General features: G+C 55.4%; 1 protein-coding gene across 1 annotated transcript in view; it reads right to left on the bottom strand.

Annotated features, from left to right (window-relative positions):
• The window catches only part of LOC116937995 (serine/threonine-protein kinase mTOR), a 221813-nt gene that overhangs the window by 44991 nt on the left and 151822 nt on the right, over positions 1–25000 (bottom strand). Inside the window, 7 exon segments of the mRNA XM_076058486.1 lie at positions 8033–8168; positions 11470–11644; positions 12893–13027; positions 14175–14357; positions 19363–19485; positions 23184–23282; positions 23650–23746. Coding sequence (XP_075914601.1) covers positions 8033–8168; positions 11470–11644; positions 12893–13027; positions 14175–14357; positions 19363–19485; positions 23184–23282; positions 23650–23746 — 948 coding nt within the window.

Here is a 25000-nt window from a genome sequence, read left to right as displayed (position 1 = left end):
AGAGAGAGAGACACAGAGAGTGAGACAGAGAGTGAGACAGAGAGACGGAGAGAGACGCAGAGAGACAGAGAGACAGAGAGACGCAGAGTGAGACAGAGAGAGAGACAGAGAGACACAGAGAGACACAGAGAGACAGAGAGAGAGAGACACAAAGAGACACAGAGAGACACAGAGAGACGCAGAGACACACAGAGAGAGACACAGAGACACAGAGAGAGACACAGAGAGACACAGAGAGAGAGAGAGTGAGACAGAGAGTGAGACACAGAGAGAGACACAGAGAGAGACACAGAGAGACACAGAGAGAGACACAGAGAGACAGAGAGAGACACAGAAACACAGAGAGAGACACAGAGAGACACAGAGAGAGAGAGTGAGACAGAGAGTGAGACAGAGAGACACAGAGACACAGAGACACAGAGAGAGACACAGAGAGACACAGAGAGACACAGAGAGAGAGAGTGAGACAGAGAGTGAGACAGAGAGTGAGACACAGAGACACAGAGACACAGAGAGAGACACAGAGAGAGACACAGAGAGACACCCAGCCAATAAGCCCCGAGTTGGTGGACAGGGGGATCACAGCGTAGCGCTGAATACTGAGCACACGGACACACGCAGAGAGACACACAGAGAGTGAGACAGAGAGACACAGAGAGACAGAGAGTGAGACAGAGAGACAGAGAGAGACAGAGAGAGACAGAGAGACACAGAGAGACACAGAGAGACACAGAGAGAGGCACAGTGAGGTACCCAGCCAATGAGCCCCGAGTTGGTGGACAGGGGGATCACAGCGTAGCGCTGAATACTGAGCACAGAGAGACACGCAGAGAGACACGCAGAGAGTGAGACAGAGAGTGAGACACAGAGAGACACAGAGAGAGTGAGACAGAGAGTGAGACAGAGAGACACAGAGAGACAGAGTGAGACAGAGAGACACAGAGAGACGCAGAGTGAGACAGAGAGAGAGACACAGAGAGAGACACAGAGACACAGAGAGAGACACAGAGAGACAGAGAGAGACACAGAGAGACAGAGAGAGAGACAGAGAGTGAGACAGAGAGTGAGACAGAGAGACAGAGAGACAGAGAGTGAGACAGAGAGAGACAGAGAGACAGAGAGAGACAGAGAGAGACAGAGAGACACAGAGAGAGGCACAGTGAGGTACCCAGCCAATGAGCCCCGAGTTGGTGGACAGGGGGATCACAGCGTAGCGCTGAATACTGAGCACACGGACACACGCAGAGAGACACACAGAGAGAGGGAGAGACAGAGAGAGACAGAGAGACACAGAGAGAGACAGAGAGACACAGAGAGAGTCACAGTGAGGTACCCAGCCAATGAGCCCCGAGTTGGTGGACAGGGGGATCACAGCGTAGCGCTGAATACTGAGCACAGAGAGACACACGCAGAGAGACACACAGAGAGTGAGACAGAGAGGGTGAGACAGAGAGACACAGAGACACAGAGTGAGACAGAGAGAGACACAGTGAGGTACCCAGCCAATGAGCCCCGAGTTGGTGGACAGGGGGATCACAGCGTAGCGCTGAATACTGAGCACAGAGAGACACGCAGAGAGACACACAGAGAGTGAGACAGAGAGACACAGAGTGAGACAGAGAGAGGGAGAGACAGAGAGAGACAGAGAGAGACAGAGAGACACAGAGAGAGACAGAGAGACACAGAGAGAGTCACAGTGAGGTACCCAGCCAATGAGCCCCGAGTTGGTGGACAGGGGGATCACAGCGTAGCGCTGAATACTGAGCACAGAGAGACACGCAGAGAGACACGCAGAGAGTGAGACAGAGAGACACAGAGAGACACAGAGAGAGTGAGACAGAGAGTGAGACAGAGAGACACAGAGGGAGACAGAGAGACACAGAGTGAGACAGAGAGTGAGACAGAGAGACACAGAGAGACACAGAGAGACACAGAGAGACACAGAGAGACACAGAGTGAGACAGAGAGTGAGACAGAGAGACACAGAGTGAGACAGAGAGTGAGACAGAGAGACACAGAGAGACGCAGAGAGACGCAGAGTGAGACAGAGAGAGAGACACAGAGAGAGACACAGAGACACAGAGAGAGACACAGAGAGACAGAGAGAGACACAGAGACACAGAGAGAGACACAGAGAGACAGAGAGAGACACAGAAACACAGAGAGACACAGAGAGACAGAGAGTGAGACAGAGAGACACAGAGAGACTCAGAGTGAGACAGAGAGACACAGAGACACAGAGAGACACAGAGAGACAGAGAGACACAGAGAGAGACACAGTGAGGTACCCAGCCAATGAGCCCCGAGTTGGTGGACAGGGGGATAACAGCGTAGCGCTGAATACTGAGCACAGAGAGACACGCAGAGAGACACGCAGAGAGTGAGACAGAGAGAGTGAGACACAGAGAGACACAGAGTGAGACAGAGAGAGTGAGACAGAGAGACACAGAGAGACAGAGTGAGACAGAGAGAGAGACACAGAGAGACACACAGAGAGTGAGACAGAGAGTGAGACAGAGAGACACAGAGTGAGACAGAGAGAGTGAGACAGAGAGACACAGAGTGAGACAGAGAGAGTGAGACAGAGAGACACAGAGAGTGAGACAGAGAGTGAGACAGAGAGACACAGAGAGTGAGACAGAGAGTGAGACAGAGAGACACAGAGAGTGAGACAGAGAGTGAGACAGAGAGTGAGACAGAGAGACACAGAGAGTGAGACAGAGAGAGAGACACAGAGTGAGACAGAGAGTGAGACAGAGAGACACAGAGAGACACAGAGTGAGACAGAGAGAGTGAGACAGAGAGACACAGAGAGACACAGAGTGAGACAGAGAGAGAGACACAGAGTGAGACAGAGAGTGAGACAGAGAGACAGAGAGAGAGACAGAGAGTGAGACAGAGAGACACAGAGAGACACAGAGAGACGCAGAGTGAGACAGAGAGAGAGACACAGAGAGAGACACAGAGACACAGAGAGAGACACAGAGAGACAGAGAGAGACACAGAGACACAGAGAGTGAGACAGAGAGTGAGACAGAGAGTGAGACAGAGAGACAGAGAGAGACACAGAGAGACACAGAGAGACAGAGAGACACAGAGAGAGTCACAGTGAGGTACCCAGCCAATGAGCCCCGAGTTGGTGGACAGGGGGATCACAGCGTAGCGCTGAATACTGAGCACACGGACACACGCAGAGAGACACGCAGAGAGACACGCAGAGAGAGAGACACAGAGAGTGAGACAGAGAGAGAGACAGAGAGAGAGACACAGAGAGAGACAGAGAGACACAGAGAGTGAGACAGAGAGTGAGACAGAGAGAGACACAGAGAGAGAGAGACAGAGAGACACAGAGTGAGACAGAGAGAGAGACACAGAGAGAGACACAGAGAGAGACACAGAGAGACAGAGAGAGACACAGAGACACAGAGAGTGAGACACAGAGTGAGACAGAGAGTGAGACAGAGAGACACAGAGACACAGAGAGACACAGAGAGACAGAGAGACACAGAGAGAGACACAGAGAGACACCCAGCCAATGAGCCCCGAGTTGGTGGACAGGGGGATCACAGCGTAGCGCTGAATACTGAGCACACGGACACACGCAGAGAGACACACAGAGAGAGAGACAGAGAGTGAGACACAGAGAGACACAGAGAGTGAGACAGAGAGACACAGAGAGACACAGAGAGAGACACAGAGAGACACAGAGAGAGACAGAGAGACACAGAGAGACACAGAGAGAGAGACACAGAGAGACACAGAGAGACACAGAGAGACAGAGAGTGAGACAGAGAGAGACACAGAGAGACACAGAGAGACACAGAGAGACAGAGAGACACAGAGAGACAGAGAGACACAGAGAGACAGAGAGACACAGAGAGACAGAGAGACACAGAGAGAGTCACAGTGAGGTACCCAGCCAATGAGCCCCGAGTTAGTGGACAGGGGGATCACAGCGTAGCGCTGAATACTGAGCACACGGACACACGCAGAGAGACACGCAGAGAGAGAGACAGAGAGTGAGACACAGAGAGTGAGACAGAGAGAGACACAGAGAGACGCAGAGTGAGACAGAGAGAGAGACACAGAGAGACGCAGAGTGAGACAGAGAGAGAGACACAGAGAGACAGAGAGAGACACAGAAACACAGAGAGAGACACAGAGAGAGACACAGAGAGACACAGAGAGACACAGAGAGTGAGACAGAGAGTGAGACAGAGAGAGAGACACAGAGACACAGAGAGACACAGAGAGACAGAGAGACACAGTGAGGTACCCAGCCAATGAGCCCCGAGTTGGTGGACAGGGGGATCACAGCGTAGCGCTGAATACTGAGCACAGAGAGACACGCAGAGAGACACACAGAGAGTGAGACAGAGAGACACAGAGAGACAGAGAGACACAGAGAGACACAGAGAGAGTCACAGTGAGGTACCCAGCCAATGAGCCCCGAGTTGGTGGACAGGGGGATCACAGCGTAGCGCTGAATACTGAGCACAGAGAGACACACGCAGAGAGACACACAGAGAGTGAGACAGAGAGTGAGACAGAGAGACACAGAGAGACACAGAGAGACGCAGAGTGAGACAGAGAGAGAGACACAGAGAGAGACACAGAGACACAGAGAGAGACACAGAGAGACAGAGAGAGACACAGAGAGACAGAGAGAGACACAGAGAGACACAGAGACACAGAGAGTGAGACAGAGAGTGAGACAGAGAGTGAGACAGAGAGAGAGACACAGAGACACAGAGAGACACAGAGAGACAGAGAGACACAGAGAGAGACACAGTGAGGTACCCAGCCAATGAGCCCCGAGTTGGTGGACAGGGGGATCACAGCGTAGCGCTGAATACTGAGCACAGAGAGACACGCAGAGAGACACGCAGAGAGTGAGACAGAGAGTGAGACAGAGAGAGAGACAGAGAGTGAGACAGAGAGACACAGAGTGAGAGACAGAGAGACACAGAGAGACACAGAGTGAGACAGAGAGACAGAGAGACACAGAGAGACACAGAGAGAGACAGAGAGACACAGAGAGAGACACAGAGAGACACAGAGAGAGACAGAGAGACACAGAGAGAGACACAGAGAGACAGAGAGAGACACAGAAACACAGAGAGACACAGAGAGACAGAGAGACACAGAGAGAGACACAGAGAGACACAGAGAGAGACAGAGAGACTCAGAGTGAGACAGAGAGACACAGAGAGACACAGAGAGAGTCACAGTGAGGTACCCAGCCAATGAGCCCCGAGTTGGTGGACAGGGGGATCACAGCGTAGCGCTGAATACTGAGCACACGGACACACGCAGAGAGACACGCAGAGAGTGAGACACAGAGTGAGACACAGAGAGACACAGAGAGACACAGAGAGACAGAGAGAGTGAGACAGAGAGAGTGAGACAGAGAGTGAGACAGAGAGTGAGACAGAGAGACACAGAGAGACACAGAGTGAGACAGAGAGACAGAGAGTGAGACAGAGAGAGGGAGAGACAGAGAGAGACAGAGAGACACAGAGAGACACAGAGAGACAGAGAGAGTCACAGTGAGGTACCCAGCCAATGAGCCCCGAGTTGGTGGACAGGGGGATCACAGCGTAGCGCTGAATACTGAGCACAGAGAGACACGCAGAGAGACACGCAGAGAGTGAGACAGAGAGACACAGAGAGACACAGAGAGTGAGACAGAGAGTGAGACACAGAGAGACACAGAGAGAGTGAGACAGAGAGTGAGACAGAGAGTGAGACAGAGAGTGAGACAGAGAGACACAGAGAGACACAGAGTGAGACAGAGAGAGAGACACAGAGAGAGACACAGAGACACAGAGAGAAACACAGAGAGACAGAGAGAGACACAGAGAGACAGAGAGAGACACAGAGACACAGAGAGTGAGACAGAGAGTGAGACAGAGAGACAGAGAGTGAGACAGAGAGTGAGACAGAGAGTGAGACAGAGAGACACAGAGAGACACAGAGAGAGACAGAGAGACACAGAGAGAGGCACAGTGAGGTACCCAGCCAATGAGCCCCGAGTTGGTGGACAGGGGGATCACAGCGTAGCGCTGAATACTGAGCACAGAGAGACACACGCAGAGAGACACGCAGAGAGTGAGACAGAGAGTGAGACAGAGAGAGAGACAGAGAGTGAGACAGAGAGACACAGAGTGAGAGACAGAGAGACACAGAGAGACACAGAGTGAGACAGAGAGACAGAGAGACACAGAGAGACACAGAGAGAGACAGAGAGACACAGAGAGAGACACAGAGAGACACAGAGAGAGACAGAGAGACACAGAGAGAGACACAGAGAGACAGAGAGAGACACAGAAACACAGAGAGACACAGAGAGACAGAGAGACACAGAGAGAGACACAGAGAGACACAGAGAGAGACAGAGAGACTCAGAGTGAGACAGAGAGACACAGAGAGACACAGAGAGAGTCACAGTGAGGTACCCAGCCAATGAGCCCCGAGTTGGTGGACAGGGGGATCACAGCGTAGCGCTGAATACTGAGCACACGGACACACGCAGAGAGACACACAGAGAGAGAGACACAGAGAGTGAGACAGAGAGACACAGAGAGAGAGACACAGAGAGTGAGACAGAGAGACAGAGAGAGAGACACAGAGAGTGAGACAGAGAGTGAGACAGAGAGACGGAGAGAGACGCAGAGAGACAGAGAGACAGAGAGACGCAGAGTGAGACAGAGAGAGAGACAGAGAGACACAGAGAGACACAGAGAGACAGAGAGAGAGAGACACAAAGAGAGACACAGAGAGAGACAGAGAGAGAGACAGAGAGAGACACAGAAACACAGAGAGACACAGAGAGAGAGACAGAGAGAGACAGAGAGAGACACAGAGAGACACAGAGAGAGACAGAGAGACACAGAGAGAGACACAGACAGAGAGACAGAGAGAGACAGAAACACAGAGAGACACAGAGAGAGACACAGAGAGACACAGAGAGAGATGCAGAGAGAGACAGAGAGAGAGACAGAGAGAGAGACAGAGAGAGACAGAGAGACACAGAGAGAGACACAGAGTGAGACAGAGAGACACAGAGAGACACAGACACAGAGACACAGAGAGACACAGAGACAGACACAGAGACACAGAGACAGACACAGAGACACAGAGAGACACAGAGACACAGAGAGAGACACAGAGAGACACACAGAGAGAGACACAGAGAGACACAGAGAGACACACAGTGAGACAGAGAGAGAGACACAGAGAGACACAGAGAGACACAGAGTGAGACACAGAGTGAGACAGAGAGTGAGACAGAGAGTGAGATAGAGAGAGACACAGAGAGATGCAGAGACACAGAGAGAGACACAGAGTGAGACACAGAGAGACACACAGAGTGAGACAGAGAGACACAGAGAGACGCAGAGAGACACAGAGCGAGACACAGAGAGACACAGAGACACAGAGTGACACAGAGAGACACAGAGACACACAGAGAGACACAGAGAGACACAGAAAGACACAGAGAGAGAGAGAGAGAGACACAGAGACACACAGAGACACACAGAGAGACACAGAGAGAGAGACACAGAGAGACAGGATAGTGAGCGGGTGGGCGAGTGAGCGAGTGGGTGGGTGAGCAAGGGAATGAGTGGGTGAGTGAGTGGGTGAGTGAGTGAGTGAGCGAGTGGGTGGGTGAGTGAGTGAGTGAGCGGGTGAGTGAGTGAGTGAGCGAGTGGGTGGGTGAGTGAGTGAGCGAGTGGGTGGGTGGGTGGGTGAGTGAATGAGTGAGTGAGTGGGTGAGTGAGTGAGTGAGCGAGTGGGTGGGTGGGTGAGTGAGTGGGTGAGTGAGAGCGTGAGTGAGTGAGCGAGTGGGTGGGTGGGTGAGTGAGTGAGTGAGCGAGTGGGTGGGTGAGTGAGTGAGTGAATGAGTGAGTGAGTGGGTGAGTGAGTGAGCGAGTGGGTGGTTGGGTGGGTGGGTGAGTGAGTGAGTGGGTGGGTGAGTGAGCGAGTGGGTGAGCGGGTGAGTGACCGACTGACCGACTGACCGACTGACCTCAAGTTCTTTCGCATGGACGCTGGGTCGTTTGCCAGCAGCGTGTTGACCAGGCCGAACAACTGCATGACCCTCTCATCCTGCCTCAAGTCCTCGTGGCCCTTCAGCAGGAACATGAACTCGTGCCCGTTGCTGCCTGCGATGGGGGGGGGGGCGCGCAACAACGGACAAGGCAAAGGTCCCCCAGGCAGCCTCCTGCAGGGCTGACGCGATGATCTCTGTCCACTACAACTCGTCCACGCTCTCACTCACCCACTCACTCACCCACTCACTCACTCACCCACTCACCCACTCACTCTCTCACTCACTCACCCACTCACTCACCCACTCACTCACCCACTCACTCTCTCTCACCCACTATCTCACTCTCTCATTCACTCACTCACTCTCTCTCTCACTCACTCACTCACCCACTCACTCACTCACCCACTCACTCTCTCTCACCCACTCTCTCACTCTCTCTCTCACTCACTCACCCACTCTCTCACTCACCACTCACTCACCACTCACTCACCACTCACCCACTCTCTCACCCACCCTCTCACTCACCCACTCACTCACCCACTCACCCACTCTCACACTCTCTCTCTCACTCACTCTCCCACTCACTCACTGTCTCACTCACCCACTCTCTCACTCACCCATGATGGTGAGCTTGCGAGGCCTCTGCTTGGAGGTGATGACCTGCAGGGCCGATGCTATACTCTCTATTCTCACCACTCTCTCACTCACTCACCCTCTCACTCACTCACTCTCTCACTCTCTCACTCACTCACTCACCCACTCTCTCACTCTCTCTCTCACTCACTCACTCACCCACTCTCTCACTCTCTCACTCACTCACTCTCTCACTCACTCTCTTACTCTCTCTCTCACTCACCCACCCACTCTCTCACTCACCCACTCTCTCACTCTCTCACTCTCTCACTCACTCACTCACCCACTCACTCACCCACTCACTCACCCACTCACTCTCTCACCCACTCACTCACTCACTCTCTCACTCACCCATGATGGTGAGCTTGCGAGGCCTCTGCTTGGAGGTGATGACCTGCAGGGCCGATGCTATGCTCTCTATTCTCACCACTCACTCACTCACTCTCTCTCACTCACTCACTCTCCCACTCACTCACTCTCTCACTCACTCTCTCACTCACCCACTCTCTCACCCACCCACCCACTCACCCACACACCCACTCACTCACCAACTCACTCTCTCACTCACCCACTCTCTCACTCACCCATGATGGTGAGCTTGCGAGGCCTCTGCTTGGAGGTGATGACTTGCAGGGCCGATGCTATACTCTCTATTCTCACCACACACTCACCCACTCTCTCACTCTCTCTCTCACTCACTCACTCTCCCACTCACTCACTCTCTCACTCACTCACTCTCCCACTCACTCACTCTCTCACTCACTCTCTCACTCACCCACTCTCTCACCCACCCACCCACTCACCCACTCTCTCACTCACCCATGATGGTGAGCTTGCGAGGCCTCTGCTTGGAGGTGATGACCTGCAGGGCCGATGCTATGCTCTCTATTCTCACCACGCTCTCACTCACTCTCTCTCTCACTCACTCACTCACTCTCTCTCACTCACTCACTCACTCTCTCACTCACTCACTCACCCAGTCACTCACCCACTCTCTCACTCACCCACTCTCTCACCCACTCTCTCTCTCACTCACTGTCTCACTCACTCACTCACCCACTCACTCACTCTCTCACTCACCCATGATGGTGAGCTTGCGAGGCCTCTGCTTGGAGGTGATGACCTGCAGGGCCGATGCTATACTCTCTATTCTCACCACTCTCTCACTCACTCACCCTCTCACTCACTCACTCTCTCACTCTCTCACTCACTCACTCACCCACTCTCTCACTCTCTCTCTCACTCACTCACCCACTCTTTCACTCTCTCTCTCACTCACTCTCTCACTCACTCACTCACTCTCTCACTCACTCACCCACTCTCTCACTCTCTCACTCACTCACTCACTCACCCACTCTCTCACTCTCTCTCTCACTCACTCACTCACCCACTCTCTCACTCTCTCACTCACTCACTCTCTCACTCACTCTCTTACTCTCTCTCTCACTCACCCACCCACTCTCTCACTCACCCACTCTCTCACTCTCTCACTCTCTCACTCACTCACTCACCCACTCACTCACCCACTCACTCACCCACTCACTCTCTCACCCACTCACTCACTCACTCTCTCACTCACCCATGATGGTGAGCTTGCGAGGCCTCTGCTTGGAGGTGATGACCTGCAGGGCCGATGCTATGCTCTCTATTCTCACCACTCACTCACTCACTCTCTCTCACTCACTCACTCTCCCACTCACTCACTCTCTCACTCACTCTCTCACTCACCCACTCTCTCACCCACCCACCCACTCACCCACACACCCACTCACTCACCAACTCACTCTCTCACTCACCCACTCTCTCACTCACCCATGATGGTGAGCTTGCGAGGCCTCTGCTTGGAGGTGATGACTTGCAGGGCCGATGCTATACTCTCTATTCTCACCACACACTCACCCACTCTCTCACTCTCTCTCTCACTCACTCACTCTCCCACTCACTCACTCTCTCACTCACTCACTCTCCCACTCACTCACTCTCTCACTCACTCTCTCACTCACCCACTCTCTCACCCACCCACCCACTCACCCACTCTCTCACTCACCCATGATGGTGAGCTTGCGAGGCCTCTGCTTGGAGGTGATGACCTGCAGGGCCGATGCTATGCTCTCTATTCTCACCACGCACTCACTCACTCTCTCTCTCACTCACTCACTCACTCTCTCTCACTCACTCACTCACTCACTCTCTCACTCACTCACTCACCCAGTCACTCACCCACTCTCTCACTCACCCACTCTCTCACCCACTCTCTCTCTCACTCACTGTCTCACTCACTCACTCACCCACTCACTCACTCTCTCACTCACCCATGATGGTGAGCTTGCGAGGCCTCTGCTTGGAGGTGATGACCTGCAGGGCCGATGCTATGCTCTCTATTCTCACCACTCACTCACTCACTCTCTCTCACTCACTCACTCTCCCACTCACTCACTCTCTCACTCACTCTCTCACTCACCCACTCTCTCACCCACCCACCCACTCACCCACACACCCACTCACTCACCAACTCACTCTCTCACTCACCCACTCTCTCACTCACCCATGATGGTGAGCTTGCGAGGCCTCTGCTTGGAGGTGATGACTTGCAGGGCCGATGCTATACTCTCTATTCTCACCACACACTCACCCACTCTCTCACTCTCTCTCTCACTCACTCACTCTCCCACTCACTCACTCTCTCACTCACTCACTCTCCCACTCACTCACTCTCTCACTCACTCTCTCACTCACCCACTCTCTCACCCACCCACCCACTCACCCACTCTCTCACTCACCCATGATGGTGAGCTTGCGAGGCCTCTGCTTGGAGGTGATGACCTGCAGGGCCGATGCTATGCTCTCTATTCTCACCACCGCCTGATTGGGGTCGTACGTCCCCGGCACGGCCAGCTCCAAGTCACGGCACATGAGCAGCTTGGGGGAGACGTACTGCAGCTCCAGCGAGGTCAGCTGGGGTCACAGGGGGAGGGAGGGGGTCACAGGGGTCATTGGAGGTCAGTGGGGGTTCATTGGGGTTCACTGTGGCCGTGTGGGTGGGTGGGGTTCACGGTGGCCGTGTGGGTGGGTGTGGGTGGGTGGGTGGGGTTCACTGTGGTAGTGTGGGTGGGTGGGGTTCACTGTGGTAGTGTGGGTGGGTGGGGTTCACGGTTACCGTGTGGGTGGGTGGGGTTCACGATGTCCGTGTGGGTGGGTGGGGTTCACGATGGCCGTGTGGGTGGGTGGGGTTCACTGTGGTAGTGTGGGTGGGTGGGGTTCACTGTGGTAGTGTGGGTGGGTGGGGTTCACTGTGGCCGTGTGGGTGGGTGGGGTTCACTGTGGCCGTGTGGGTGGGTGGGGTTCACTGTGACCGTGTGGGTGGGTGGGGTTCACTGTGACCGTGTGGGTGGGTGGGGTTCACTGTGGCCGTGTGGGTGGGTGGGGTTCACTGTGTCCGTGTGGGTGGGTGTGGGTGGGTGGGGTTCACTGTGGCCGTGTGGGTGGGGTTCACGGTGGCCATGACGGAGACACTGAGACCTTGGGTTCTAGCCTTTAGTCTGTGCGAGTCTCTCTCTGCGAGTCTCTCTGTGAGTCTCTCTCTGTGAGTCTCTCTCTGTGAGTCTCTCTCTGTGAGTCTCTCTCTGTGAGTCTCTGTGTGAGTCTCTGTGTCTCTGTGTGAGTCTCTCTGTGAGTCTCTGTGAGTCTCTCTGTGTGAGTCTCTCTCTGTGAGTCTCTCTCTGTGAGTCTCTGTGTGAGTCTCTGTGTCTCTGTGTGAGTCTCTCTGTGAGTCTCTCTCTGTGAGTCTCTGTGTGAGTCTCTGTGTCTCTGTGTGAGTCTCTCTGTGAGTCTCTGTGAGTCTCTCTGTGTGAGTCTCTGTGTCTCTGTGTGAGTCTCTCTGTGTGTCTCTCTCTGTGTGAGTATCTCTGTGAGTCTCTCTCTGTCTGAGTATCTCTCTGTGAGTCTCTGTGTGAGTCTCTCTGTGTGAGTCTCTCTGTGAGTCTCTCTCTGAGTCTCTCTCTGTCTGAGTATCTCTGTGAGTCTCTCTCTGTCTGAGTATCTCTGCGAGTCTCTCTCTGTCTGAGTATCTCTCTGTGAGTCTCTGTGTGAGTCTCTCTGTGAGTCTCTCTGTGTGAGTCTCTGTGTCTCTCTGTGAGTCTCTCTGTGAGCCTCTCTCTGTGTGAGTATCTCTGTGCGAGTCTCTCGTTCACGTTGGCTGTTCACCTGCGGCAGCTGCTTAGAGATGCGACGGAACACGTGGTAGTAGAGATCCCATGCCTGAGTGAGGTCCTTCTGGTTTCCCGACCTCATGAACTTGCGACACCAGTCCTGGGCCTCCATGAGGTCGCGCCCATAGGCCTACAGAGAGGGCAGGGGGAGAGAGGCACATGGAGGACACTGCACTGAGCCGGACAATTGCATGCAGCGACTCAACCAAACAACCACCCACTCTGTCACTCACCCACCCACCCACCCACCCTCCCACTCACTCACCCACTCTGTCACTCACCCACCCACTCACCCACCCACTCACTCACCCACTCACCCACCCAACCACCCACTCACCCACCCAACCACTCACCCACCCACCCAACCACTCACCCACCCACCCAACCACTCACCCACCCACTCTCTCACCCACCCACCCACCCACTCACTCACCCACCCACTCACTCACTCACCCCCCTCTCACTCACCCACTCACCCACTCACTCACCCACCCACTCACCCACCCACTCACCCACCCTCTCACTCACCCACCCACTCACCCACCCACTCTCTCACCCACCCACCCACTCTGTCACTCACCCACTCTCTCACCCACTCTCTCACCCACTCTCTCACCCACTCCCTCACCCACTCACTCTCTCACCCACCCACCCACTCACTCTCTCACCCACCCACTCTCTCACCCACCCACCCACCCACTCACCCACCTACTCACCCACCCACTCACCCACCCACCCACTCTCTCACCCACCCACCCACCCACCCACTCACTCTCTCACTCACCCACTCTCTCACCCACTCACCCACCCACTCACCCACCCACTCTCTCACCCACCCACTCTCTCACCCACCCACCCACTCTCTCACCCACCCACCCACTCTCTCACCCACCCACTCACTCAGCCACCCACCCACTCTCTCACCCACTCACTCTCTCACCCACCCACCCACTCTCTCACCCACCCACTCACTCAGCCACCCACCCACCCACTCTCTCACCCACCCACCTACTCTCTCACCCACCCACCCACCCACTCACTCTTACACCCACCCACCCACCCAATCACCCACCCACTCTCTCACCCACCCACCCACCCACCCACTCTCTCAACTCACCCACCCACCCACCCTCTCACCCACCCACCCTCTCACCCACCCACTCACCCTCTCACCCACCCACCCTCTCACCCCCCCACCCACCCACCCATTCACCCACCCACTCTCCCACCCACCCACACACCCACCCACTCCCCCACCCACCCACCCACCCTCCCACCTGGTTGAAGGAGGTCTCTTTGAGAGTCTGTGGACCACGTTCCATCATGCTGTGCAGTGGCTCCAGCACCGTGAACATTCCCCTGACGTTGCGCTCGCCAAAGTAGAGGCGGGAGGCCTCCTCCAGCCCCTCGTGCCACAGCTCGTGCCACAGGATGGCCACGCGAATCAGCTCCTCACTCACCTGGGCGGGGGAGAGGGTGGGTGGGTGAGTGGGTGGGTGGGTGAGGGAGTGGGTGGGTGAGTGGGTGGGTGGGTGAGAGGGTGGGTGAGGGAGTTGGTGGGTGGGTGGGTGGGTGAGAGGGTGGGTGAGGGAGTTGGTGGGTGGGTGGGTGGGTGGGGGAGAGGGTGGGTGGGTGGGTGAGAGGGTGGGTGGGTGATAGGATGGGTGGGTGATAGGATGGGTAAGTGGGTGGGTGAGGGAGTGGGTGGGTGAGAGAGTGGGTGGGTGGGTGGGTGGGTGATAGGATGGGTGAGTGGGTGGGTGAGAGAGTGGGTGGGTGAGAGAGTGGGTGAGTGGGTGGGTGGGTGATAGGATGGGTGAGTGGGTGGGTGAGGGAGTGGGTGATAGGATGGGTGAGTGGGTGGGTGGGTGATAGGATGGGTGAGTGGGTGGGTGAGGGAGTGGGTGGGTGAGAGAGTGGGTGAGTGGGTGGGTGGGTGATAGGATGGGTGAGTGGGTGGGTGAGGGAGTGGGTGGGTGAGAGGGTGGGTGGGTGGGTGGGTGGGTGGGGGAGTGGGTGGGTGGGTGGGTGAGTGGGTGGGTGATAGGATGGGTGAGTGGGTGGGTGGGTGATAGGATGGGTGAGTGGGTGGGTGAGGGAGTGGGTGGGTGAGAGAGTGGGTGAGTGGGTGGGTGGGTGATAGGATGGGTGAGTGGGTGGGTGAGGGAGTGGGTGAGTGGGTGGGTGGGTGAGTGGGTGGGTGAGGGAGTTGGTGGGTGGGTGGGTGGGTGAGAGGGTGGGTGAGTGGGTGAGGGAGTGGGTGGGTGAGGGAGTGGGTGGGTGAGTGGGTGGGTGGGTGAGAGGGTGGGTGAGTGAGTGGGTGGTTGAGGGAGTGGGTGGGTGAGTGGGTGGGTGGGTGAGAGGGTGGGTGGGTGAGAGGGTGGGTGAGTTGTTGGGTGAGGGAGTGGGTGGGTGAGTGGGTGAGAGGGTGGGTGAGTGGGTGGGTGATAGGATGGGTGAGTGGGTGGGTGAGGGAGTGGGTGGGTGAGAGGGTGGGTGGGTGGGTGAGTGGGTGGGTGGGTGAGTGGGTGGGTGAGGGAGTGGGTGGGTGAGTGGGTGGGTGGGTGAGAGGGTGGGTGAGGGAGTTGGTGGGTGGGTGGGTGGGTGGGGGAGAGGGTGGGTGGGTGGGTGAGAGGGTGGGTGGGTGATAGGATGGGTGGGTGATAGGATGGGTGAGTGGGTGGGTGAGGGAGTGGGTGGGTGAGAGAGTGGGTGGGTGGGTGGGTGGGTGATAGGATGGGTGAGTGGGTGGGTGAGAGAGTGGGTGGGTGAGAGAGTGGGTGAGTGGGTGGGTGGGTGATAGGATGGGTGAGTGGGTGGGTGAGGGAGTGGGTGATAGGATGGGTGAGTGGGTGGGTGGGTGATAGGATGGGTGAGTGGGTGGGTGAGGGAGTGGGTGGGTGAGAGAGTGGGTGAGTGGGTGGGTGGGTGATAGGATGGGTGAGTGGGTGGGTGAGGGAGTGGGTGGGTGAGAGGGTGGGTGGGTGGGTGGGTGGGGGAGTGGGTGGGTGGGTGGGTGAGTGGGTGGGTGATAGGATGGGTGAGTGGGTGGGTGGGTGATAGGATGGGTGAGTGGGTGGGTGAGGGAGTGGGTGGGTGAGAGAGTGGGTGAGTGGGTGGGTGGGTGATAGGATGGGTGAGTGGGTGGGTGAGGGAGTGGGTGAGTGGGTGGGTGGGTGAGTGGGTGGGTGAGGGAGTTGGTGGGTGGGTGGGTGGGTGAGAGGGTGGGTGAGTGGGTGAGGGAGTGGGTGGGTGAGGGAGTGGGTGGGTGAGTGGGTGGGTGGGTGAGAGGGTGGGTGAGTGAGTGGGTGGTTGAGGGAGTGGGTGGGTGAGTGGGTGGGTGGGTGAGAGGGTGGGTGGGTGAGAGGGTGGGTGAGTTGTTGGGTGAGGGAGTGGGTGGGTGAGTGGGTGAGAGGGTGGGTGAGTGGGTGGGTGATAGGATGGGTGAGTGGGTGGGTGAGGGAGTGGGTGGGTGAGAGGGTGGGTGGGTGGGTGAGTGGGTGGGTGGGTGAGTGGGTGGGTGAGGGAGTGGGTGGGTGAGTGGGTGGGTGGGTGAGAGGGTGGGTGAGGGAGTTGGTGGGTGGGTGGGTGGGTGAGAGGGTGGGTGGGTGAGAGGGTGGGTGGGGGAGAGGGTGGGGGAGAGGGTGGGTGGGTGAGAGGGTGGGTGGGGGAGAGGGTGGGTGGGTGGGGGAGAAGGTGGGTGGGTGGGTGAGAGGGTGGGTGGGTGATAGGATGGGTGAGAGGGTGGGTGAGTGGGTGGGTGAGAGGGTGGGTGGGTGAGAGGGTGGGTGAGAGGGTGGGTGGGTGGGTGAGTGGGTGGGTGAGTGGGTGAGAGGGTGGGTGGGTGAGTGGGTGGGGGAGAGGGTGGGTGGGTGAGAGGGTGGGTGAGGGAGTGGGTGGGTGAGTGGGTGGGTGGGTGAGTGGGTGGGTGAGTGGGTGGGTGATAGGATGGGTGAGTGGGTGGGTGAGGGAGTGGGTGGGTGAGAGAGTGGGTGGGTGAGAGGGTGAGGGAGTGGGTGAGTGAGAGAGTGAGTGGGTGGGTGGGGGAGTTGGTGGGTGAGTGGGTGGGTGAGGGAGTTGGTGGGTGGGTGGGTGGGTGAGAGGGTGGGTGGGTGGGTGGGTGGGTGGGTGAGAGGGTGGGTGGGTGGGTGGGTGAGTGGGTGGGTGATAGGATGGGTGAGTGGGTGAGGGAGTGGGTGGGTGAGAGAGTGGGTGGGTGGGTGAGAGAGTGGGTGAGTGGGTGGGTGAGAGAGTGGGTGGGTGGGTGGGTGGGTGAGAGGGTGGGTGGGTGATAGGATGGGTGAGTGGGTGGGTGAGGGAGTGGGTGAGTGGGTGGGTGAGTGGGTGGGTGAGTGGGTGGGTGATAGGATGGGTGAGTGGGTGGGTGAGGGAGTGGGTGGGTGAGAGAGTGGGTGGGTGAGAGGGTGAGGGAGTGGGTGAGTGAGAGTGTGAGTGGGTGGGTGGGTGGGCGAGGGAGTGGACGAGTGGGTGAGAGGTTGGGTGGGTGGGTGAGGGAGTGGGTGGGTGAGAGGGTGCGAGGGTGGGTGAGTGGGTGGGTGGGTGAGAGGGTGGGTGGGTGGGTGGGTGAGAGGGTGAGTGAGTGGGTGAGTGGGTGAGAGGGTGGGTGAGTGGGTGGGTGGGTGAGAGGGTGGGTGAGTGGGTGGGTGGGTGAGAGGGTGGGTGGGTGAGAGGGTGGGTGAGTGGGTGGGTGGGTGAGAGGGTGGGTGGGTGAGTGGGTGCGGTGGAGGGGGTGGGCCGGTGGGTGAGTGGGTGGGTGAGAGGGTGGGTGGGTGAGAGGGTGGGTGAGTGGGTGGGTGGGTGAGAGGGTGGGTGAGTGGGTGGGTGGGTGAGAGGGTGGGTGAGTGGGTGGGTGGGTGAGAGGGTGGGTGAGTGGGTGGGTGGGTGAGAGGGTGGGTGAGTGGGTGGGTGGGTGAGGGAGTGGACGAGTGGGTGAGAGGTTGGGTGAGTGAGTGGGTGAGGGAGTGGGTGGGTGAGGGAGTGGGTGGGTGGGTTGAGAAGGTTGGTGAAAGGGTGGATGAGAGGGTGGGTGACAGGGTGGGTGAGTGAGAGGGTGGGTGAGTCGGTGGGTCGATGAGAGGGTGGGTGAGAGTGTATGAGTGAGTGTGTGAGTGAGTGTAAGAGTGAGTGAGTGTAAGAGTGAGTGTATGAGTGAGTGTGTTAGTGAGTGTACGAGTGAGTGAGTGTATGAGCGAGTGAGTCTATGAGTGAGTGAGTGTACGAGTGAGTGAGTGAGTGTACGAGTGAGTGAGTGTACGAGTGAGTGAGTGTATGAGTGAGTGTACGAGTGAGTGTATGAGTGAGTGAGTGTACGAGTGAGTGTATGAGTGAGTGAGTGACCGAGTGAGTGTATGAGTGAGTGAGTGACCGAGTGAGTGAGTGTACGAGTGAGTGTATGAGTGAGTGAGTGACCGAGTGAGTGAGTATACAAGTGACCGAGTGAGTGAGTGTACGAGTGTATGAGTGTACGAGTAAGTGAGTGTATGAGTGAGTGAATGAGTGAGTGTATGAGTGAGTGAGTGTACGAGTGAGTGAGCGTACGAGTGAGTGAGTGTACGAGTGAGTGAGTGAGTGTACAAGTGAGCGAGTGTATGAGTGAGTGAGCGTACGAGTGAGTCAGTGTATGAGCGAGTGAGCCTATGAGTGAGTGAGTGTACGAGTGAGTGAGTGAGTGTACAAGTGACCGAGTGAGTGAGTCTACGAGTGAGGGAGTGTATGAGTGAGTGTATGAGTGTGTGAGTGAGTGTATGAGTGAGTGAGTGTATGAGTGAGTGAGTGTATGAGTGAATGTATGAGTGAGTGTATGAGTGAGTGCATGAGTGAGTGAGTGTATGAGTGAGTGAATGAGTGAGTGTATGAGTGAGTGAGTGTACGAGTGAGTGAGCGTACGAGTGAGTGAGTGTACGAGTGAGTGAGTGCACAAGTGAGTGAGTGTACGAGTGAGTGAGTGTACGAGTGAGTGAGTGTACGAGTGAGTGAGTGTACGAGTGAGTGAGTGTACGAGCGAGTGAGTGAGTGTACGAGTGAGTGAGTGTACGAGCGAGTGAGCGAGCGAGTGAGTGAGTGTACGAGTGAGTGTACGAGTGAGTGTACGAGTGAGTGAGTGTACGAGCGAGTGAGTGAGTGTACGAGTGAGTGAGTGTACGAGCGAGTGAGCGAGCGAGTGAGTGAGTGTCTGAGTGTACGAGTGAGTGAGTGTACGAGCGAGTGAGTGTATGAGTGAGCGAGTGTACGAGTGAGTGTACGAGCGAGTGAGTGAGTGTACGAGCGAGCGAGTGAGTGTACAAGTGACCGAGTGAGTGTATGAGTGAGTGAGTGTACGAGTGAGTGAGTGTACGAGTGAGTGAGTGACCGAGTGAGTGAGTGTACGAGCGAGTGAGTGAGTGTACGAGTGAGCGAGTGAGTGTACGAGCGAGTGAGCGTACGAGCGAGTGAGACACTACTCACCAGTATCGCCTGGTTCACCAAGTTACTGCTGTGCTCACACATGTTGCTCAGGATCTTGTTAGCAGCGTTGTGACGCTCAGGGCTAGCTGACTTGGAGGCTACCGTCAGAGGGTAAATCAGCGCCTGCAACGGAACGGCAACTTCGTGGTGAGAATCCGATCGGGGGGGGGTGGGAGCGGTGCTGCCGCTACCGGCAAAATCTCACCGACTTACAAACTTTCGGAAGGCACTAACTGACCGGGCCCGTGACGGACACAATGAGAATGTTTTTTCGTTGGGTTGGATGGCGGTGATATAAAAAGAGCGTCTTCGGAATAAGCCAATACGCCCGCCAGGGCCATACTAGCTTGGGGGGGGGGGGGGGGGTTGTCTCGCAACTCGTGAAGAACCAGTGGCATCTACATCTGTAGAACGTGAAGAACCAGTGGCATCTACATCTGTAGAACGTGATGAACCAGTGGCATTTACAGAGCGTGAAGAACCAGTGGCATCTACATCTGTAGAACGTGAAGAACCAGTGGCATCTACATCTGTAGAATGTGAAGAACCAGTGGCATCTACAGAAAGTGAAGAACCAGTGGCATCTACAGAACGTGAAGAACCAGTGGCGTCTACATCTGTAGAACGTGAAGAACCAGTGGCATCTACATCTGTAGAACGTGAAGAACCAGTGGCATCTATATCTGTAGAACGTGAAGAACCAGTGGCATCTACATCTGTAGAACGTGAAGAACCAGTGGCATCTACATCTGTAGAACGTGAAGAACCAGTTGCATCTATAGAACGTGAAGAACCAGTGGCATCTACATCTGTAGAACGTGAAGAACCAGTGGCATCTACATCTGTAGAACGTGAAGAACCAGTGGCATCTACAGAACGTGAAGAACCAGTGGCATCTACATCTGTAGAACGTGAAGAACCAGTTGCATCTATAGAACGTGAAGAACCAGTGGCATCTACAGAGCGTGAAGAACCAGTGGCATCTACATCTACAGAACGTGAAGAACCAGTGACATCTACATCTGTAGAACGTGAAGAACCAGTGGCATCTACATCTACAGAGCGTGAAGAACCAGTGGCATCTACATCTGTAGAGCGTGAAGAACCAGTGGCATCTACATCTACAGAACGTGAAGAACCAGTGGCATCTACAGCTGTAGAACGTGAAGAACCAGTGGCATCTACAGAATGTGAAGAACCAGTGGCATCTACATCTGTAGAACGTGAAGAACCAGTGGCATCTACAGAAAGTGGAGAACCAGTGGCATCTACAGAATGTGAAGAACCAGTGGCATCTACATCTGCAGAACGTGAAGAACCAGTGGCATCTACATCTACAGAACGTGAAGAACCAGTGGCATCTACATCTACAGAACGTGAAGAACCAGTGACATCTACATCTGCAGAACGTGAAGAACCAGTGGCATCTACATCTGCAGAACGTGAAGAACCAGTGGCATCTACATCTGCAGAACGTGAAGAACCAGTGGCATCTACATCTGCAAAACGTGAAGAACCAGTGGCATCTACATCTACAGAACGTGAAGAACCAGTGGCATCTACATCTGCAGAACGTGAAGAACCAGTGGCATCTACATCTGTAGAACGTGAAGAACCAGTGGCATCTACAGAACGTGAAGAACCAGTGGCATCTACATCTGCAGAACGTGAAGAACCAGTGGCATCTACATCTACAGAACGTGAAGAACCAGTGGCATCTACATCTACAGAATGTGAAGAACCAGTGGCATCTACATCTGTAGAACGTGAAGAACCAGTGGCATCTACATCTGTAGAAAGTGAAGAACCAGTGGCATCTACATCTGTAGAACGTGATGAACCAGTTGCATCTACAGAACGTGAAGAACCAGTGGCATCTACATCTGTAGAACGTGAGAAACCAGTGGCATCTACATCTGTAGAACGTGAAGAACCAGTGGCATCTACATCTACAGAACGTGAAGAACCAGTGGCATCTACACCTGCAGAACGTGGAGAACCAGTTGCATCTACAGAACGTGAAGAACCAGTCGCATCTACATCTGTAGAACGTGAAGAACCAGTGGCATCTACAGAACGTGAAGAACCAGTGGCATCTACATCTGTAGAATGTGAAGAACCAGTGGCATCTACATCTACAGAACGTTAAGAACCAGTGGCGTCTACATCTGCAGAACGTGAAGAACCAGTGGCATCTATATCTGCAGAACGTGAAGAACCAGTGGCATCTACATCTACAGAACGTGAAGAACCAGTGGCATCTACATCTACAGAACGTGAACCAGTGGCATCTACATCTGTAGAACGTGAAGAACCAGTGGCGTCTACATCTGTAGAACGTGAAGAACCAGTGGCATCTACATCTACAGACTATGAAGAACCAGTGGCATCTACATCTGTAGAACGTGAAGAACCAGTGGCATCTACATCTGTAGAACGTGGAGAACCAGTTGCATCTATAGAACGTGAAGAACCAGTGGCATCTACATCTGCAGAACGTGATGAACCAGTTGCATCTATAGAACGTGAAGAACCAGTGGCATCTACAGAACGTGAAGAACCAGTGGCATCTACAGAACGTGAAGAACCAGTGGCATCTACATCTACAGAACGTGAAGAACCAGTGGCATCTACATCTGCAGAACGTGAAGAACCAGTGGCATCTACAGAGCGTGAAGAACCAGTGGCATCTACATCTACAGAACGTGAAGAACCAGTGGCATCTACATCTGTAGAACGTGAAGAACCAGTGGCGTCTACATCTGTAGAACGTGAAGAACCAGTGGCATCTACATCTACAGACTATGAAGAACCAGTGGCATCTACATCTGTAGAACGTGAAGAACCAGTGGCATCTACATCTGTAGAACGTGGAGAACCAGTTGCATCTATAGAACGTGAAGAACCAGTGGCATCTACATCTGCAGAACGTGATGAACCAGTTGCATCTATAGAACGTGAAGAACCAGTGGCATCTACAGAACGTGAAGAACCAGTGGCATCTACAGAACGTGAAGAACCAGTGGCATCTACATCTGTAGAACGTGGAGAACCAGTGGCATCTACATCTACAGAACGTGAAGAACCAGTGGCATCTACAGAAAGTGAAGAACCAGTGGCATCTAGATCTGTAGAACGTGGAGAACCAGTGGCATCTACATCTACAGAACGTGAAGAACCAGTGGCATCTACAGAACGTGAAGAACCAGTGGCATCTACATCTGTAGAACGTGGAGAACCAGTTGCATCTACAGAACGTGAAGAACCAGTGGCATCTACATCTGCAGAACGTGAAGAACCAGTGGCATCTACATCTAAAGGCAGCGAAACCCTACTGAGGTATTAACTTATTATTCAGAAGCAACCGGGCCCATCACAAATGACAGCAGTCCAAAGTGGCTTATCAGCCAGAACCATCGCCAAGGTTACAGAAAGAGAGACACCCAGACCCAGGGCTTGAACCCAGGACCCCGTCTCCCACACGGCCGTCGTGAACCCCACCCACCCACCCACACCGTGAACCCCACCCACCCACACGGACACAGTGAACCCCACCCACCCACACGGTCACAGTGAACCCCACCCACCCACACGGCCACAGTGAACCCCACCCACCCACAAGGCCACAGTGAACCCCACCCACCCACACGGCCATCGTGAACCCCACCCACCCACACGGCCACAGTGAACCCCACCCACCCACACGGCCACAGTGAACCCCACCCACACGGCCGCCGTGAACCCCACCCACCCACACGGCCGCCGTGAACCCCACCCACCCACACCCACCCACCCACACGGCCATCGTGAACCACTCTGACCTGTGGGTGGTGCTTGCCGATGTCCGTGAGGAGCTGGTGGATGAGACGTCCCACCAGCTGCCTGGGAGTGTCAATCCTCGCTATCAGCTGTGGTATCACCTGGATCAGCCACACCACCACCATCGTCACCATCATCATCAGCATCATCATCAATAGCAACATCATCAGTAGCATCATCATCATCAGCATCATCATCATCAGCATCATCATCATCATCATCAGCAGCAGCAGCAGCATCACCCACACCACCACCATCATCATCATCAGTCGCAGCATCATCAGCATAATCATCAGCATCACCACCCACACCATCAGCAGCATCACCATCATCATCAGCATCACCCACACCATCATCATCAGCAGCAGCATCATCATCATCAACAGCACTTGCCCCAACAGTCCGTTAAGGCTGCACGGGGGATCTTTGTCTTTGTGTCCATGTGTCCGTGTGTCCTTGGTGTCTCACCTGTAGCCACGTGTCTATCTGGATGGTTTTGATGCCCTCAACAAGGGCATCGTTGACTGCCGAGCAGTGCCCACACTCGAACCACAGCGTCAGCACCCTGGCGGAGACACACACACACACACAGACACACACACAGACACACACACACAGACAGACACACACACAGAGACACACATACAGACACAGACAGACATACACAGACAGACACACACACACAGACACAGAGACACAGACAGACACACACAGACACACAGACACACACAGACACACACACACACACAGACACACACACAGACACACACACAGACAGACACACACAGGCACACACACAGAGACACACAGAGACACAGACACACACAAGGACACACAGACAGACACACACACAGAGACACACAGACAGACACACACACACAGACACACACTCAGAAACCGGTCTCCCCGCGAAGCCTTCAGCACACTCAGCCACTCGCTCTTCACCCGCTCACTCAGCCGCTCGCTCACTCAGCCGCTCGCTCACTCAGCCACTCGCTCACTCAGCCACTCGCTCACTCAGCCGTTCGCTCACTCAGTCACTCGCTCACTCAGCCACTCGCTCACTCAGCCGCTCGCTCACTCAGCCGCTCGCTCACTCAGCCAGTCGCTCACTCAGCCGCTCGCTCACTCAGCCGCTCGCTCACTCAGCCGCTCGCTCACTCAGCCGCTCGCTCACTCAGCCGCTCGCTCACTCAGCCAGTCGCTCACTCAGCCACTCGCTCACTCAGCCGCTCGCTCACTCAGCCACTCGCTCACTCAGCCGCTCGCTCACTCAGCCGCTCGCTCACTCAGCCACTCGCTCACTCAGCCACTCGCTGACTCAGCCACTCGCTCACTCAGCCACTCACTCAGCCACTCACTCACTCAGCCACTCGCTCACTCAGCCACTCACTCACCCGCCCGCTCACCCTGCCGCACGCTCACCCATCTGCTCGCTCATCCATCTGCTCGCTCGCTCACCCATCTGCTCGCTCGCTCACCCGTCCGCTCACTCAGTCACTCGCTCGCTCACCCGCCTGCTCACCCATCTGCTCGCTCACCCATCTGCTCGCTCGCTCACCCATCCGCTCACTCATCCGCTCGCTCGGCAACTCGCTCACGCAGCAGCAACGCCTATGAAGGCCAGCAATTTGGCGCAGATGGAGGGGAGGTGGGCGAGTGGGTGAAGGGGTGAGTGGGTGAGTGAGTGGGTGAGTGGGTGAGTGAATGAGTGGGTGAGTGAATGAGTGGGTGAGTGGGTGAGTGAATGAGTGGGTGGGTGAGTGAGTGGGTGGGCGAGTGAGTGAAGGGTTGAGTGAATGAGTGGGTGAGTGGGTGA

The sequence above is a fragment of the Petromyzon marinus genome (assembly GCF_048934315.1).
Source record: "Petromyzon marinus isolate PM22_M1 ecotype Great Lakes invasive population chromosome 75 unlocalized genomic scaffold, UKy_Petmar_22M1.pri1.0 chr75_unloc.4, whole genome shotgun sequence".
Taxonomy (NCBI): domain Eukaryota; kingdom Metazoa; phylum Chordata; class Hyperoartia; order Petromyzontiformes; family Petromyzontidae; genus Petromyzon; species Petromyzon marinus.
The sequence above is the reverse complement of the archived record's forward strand: the minus strand, read 5'-3'. Positions and strand labels throughout refer to the sequence as shown.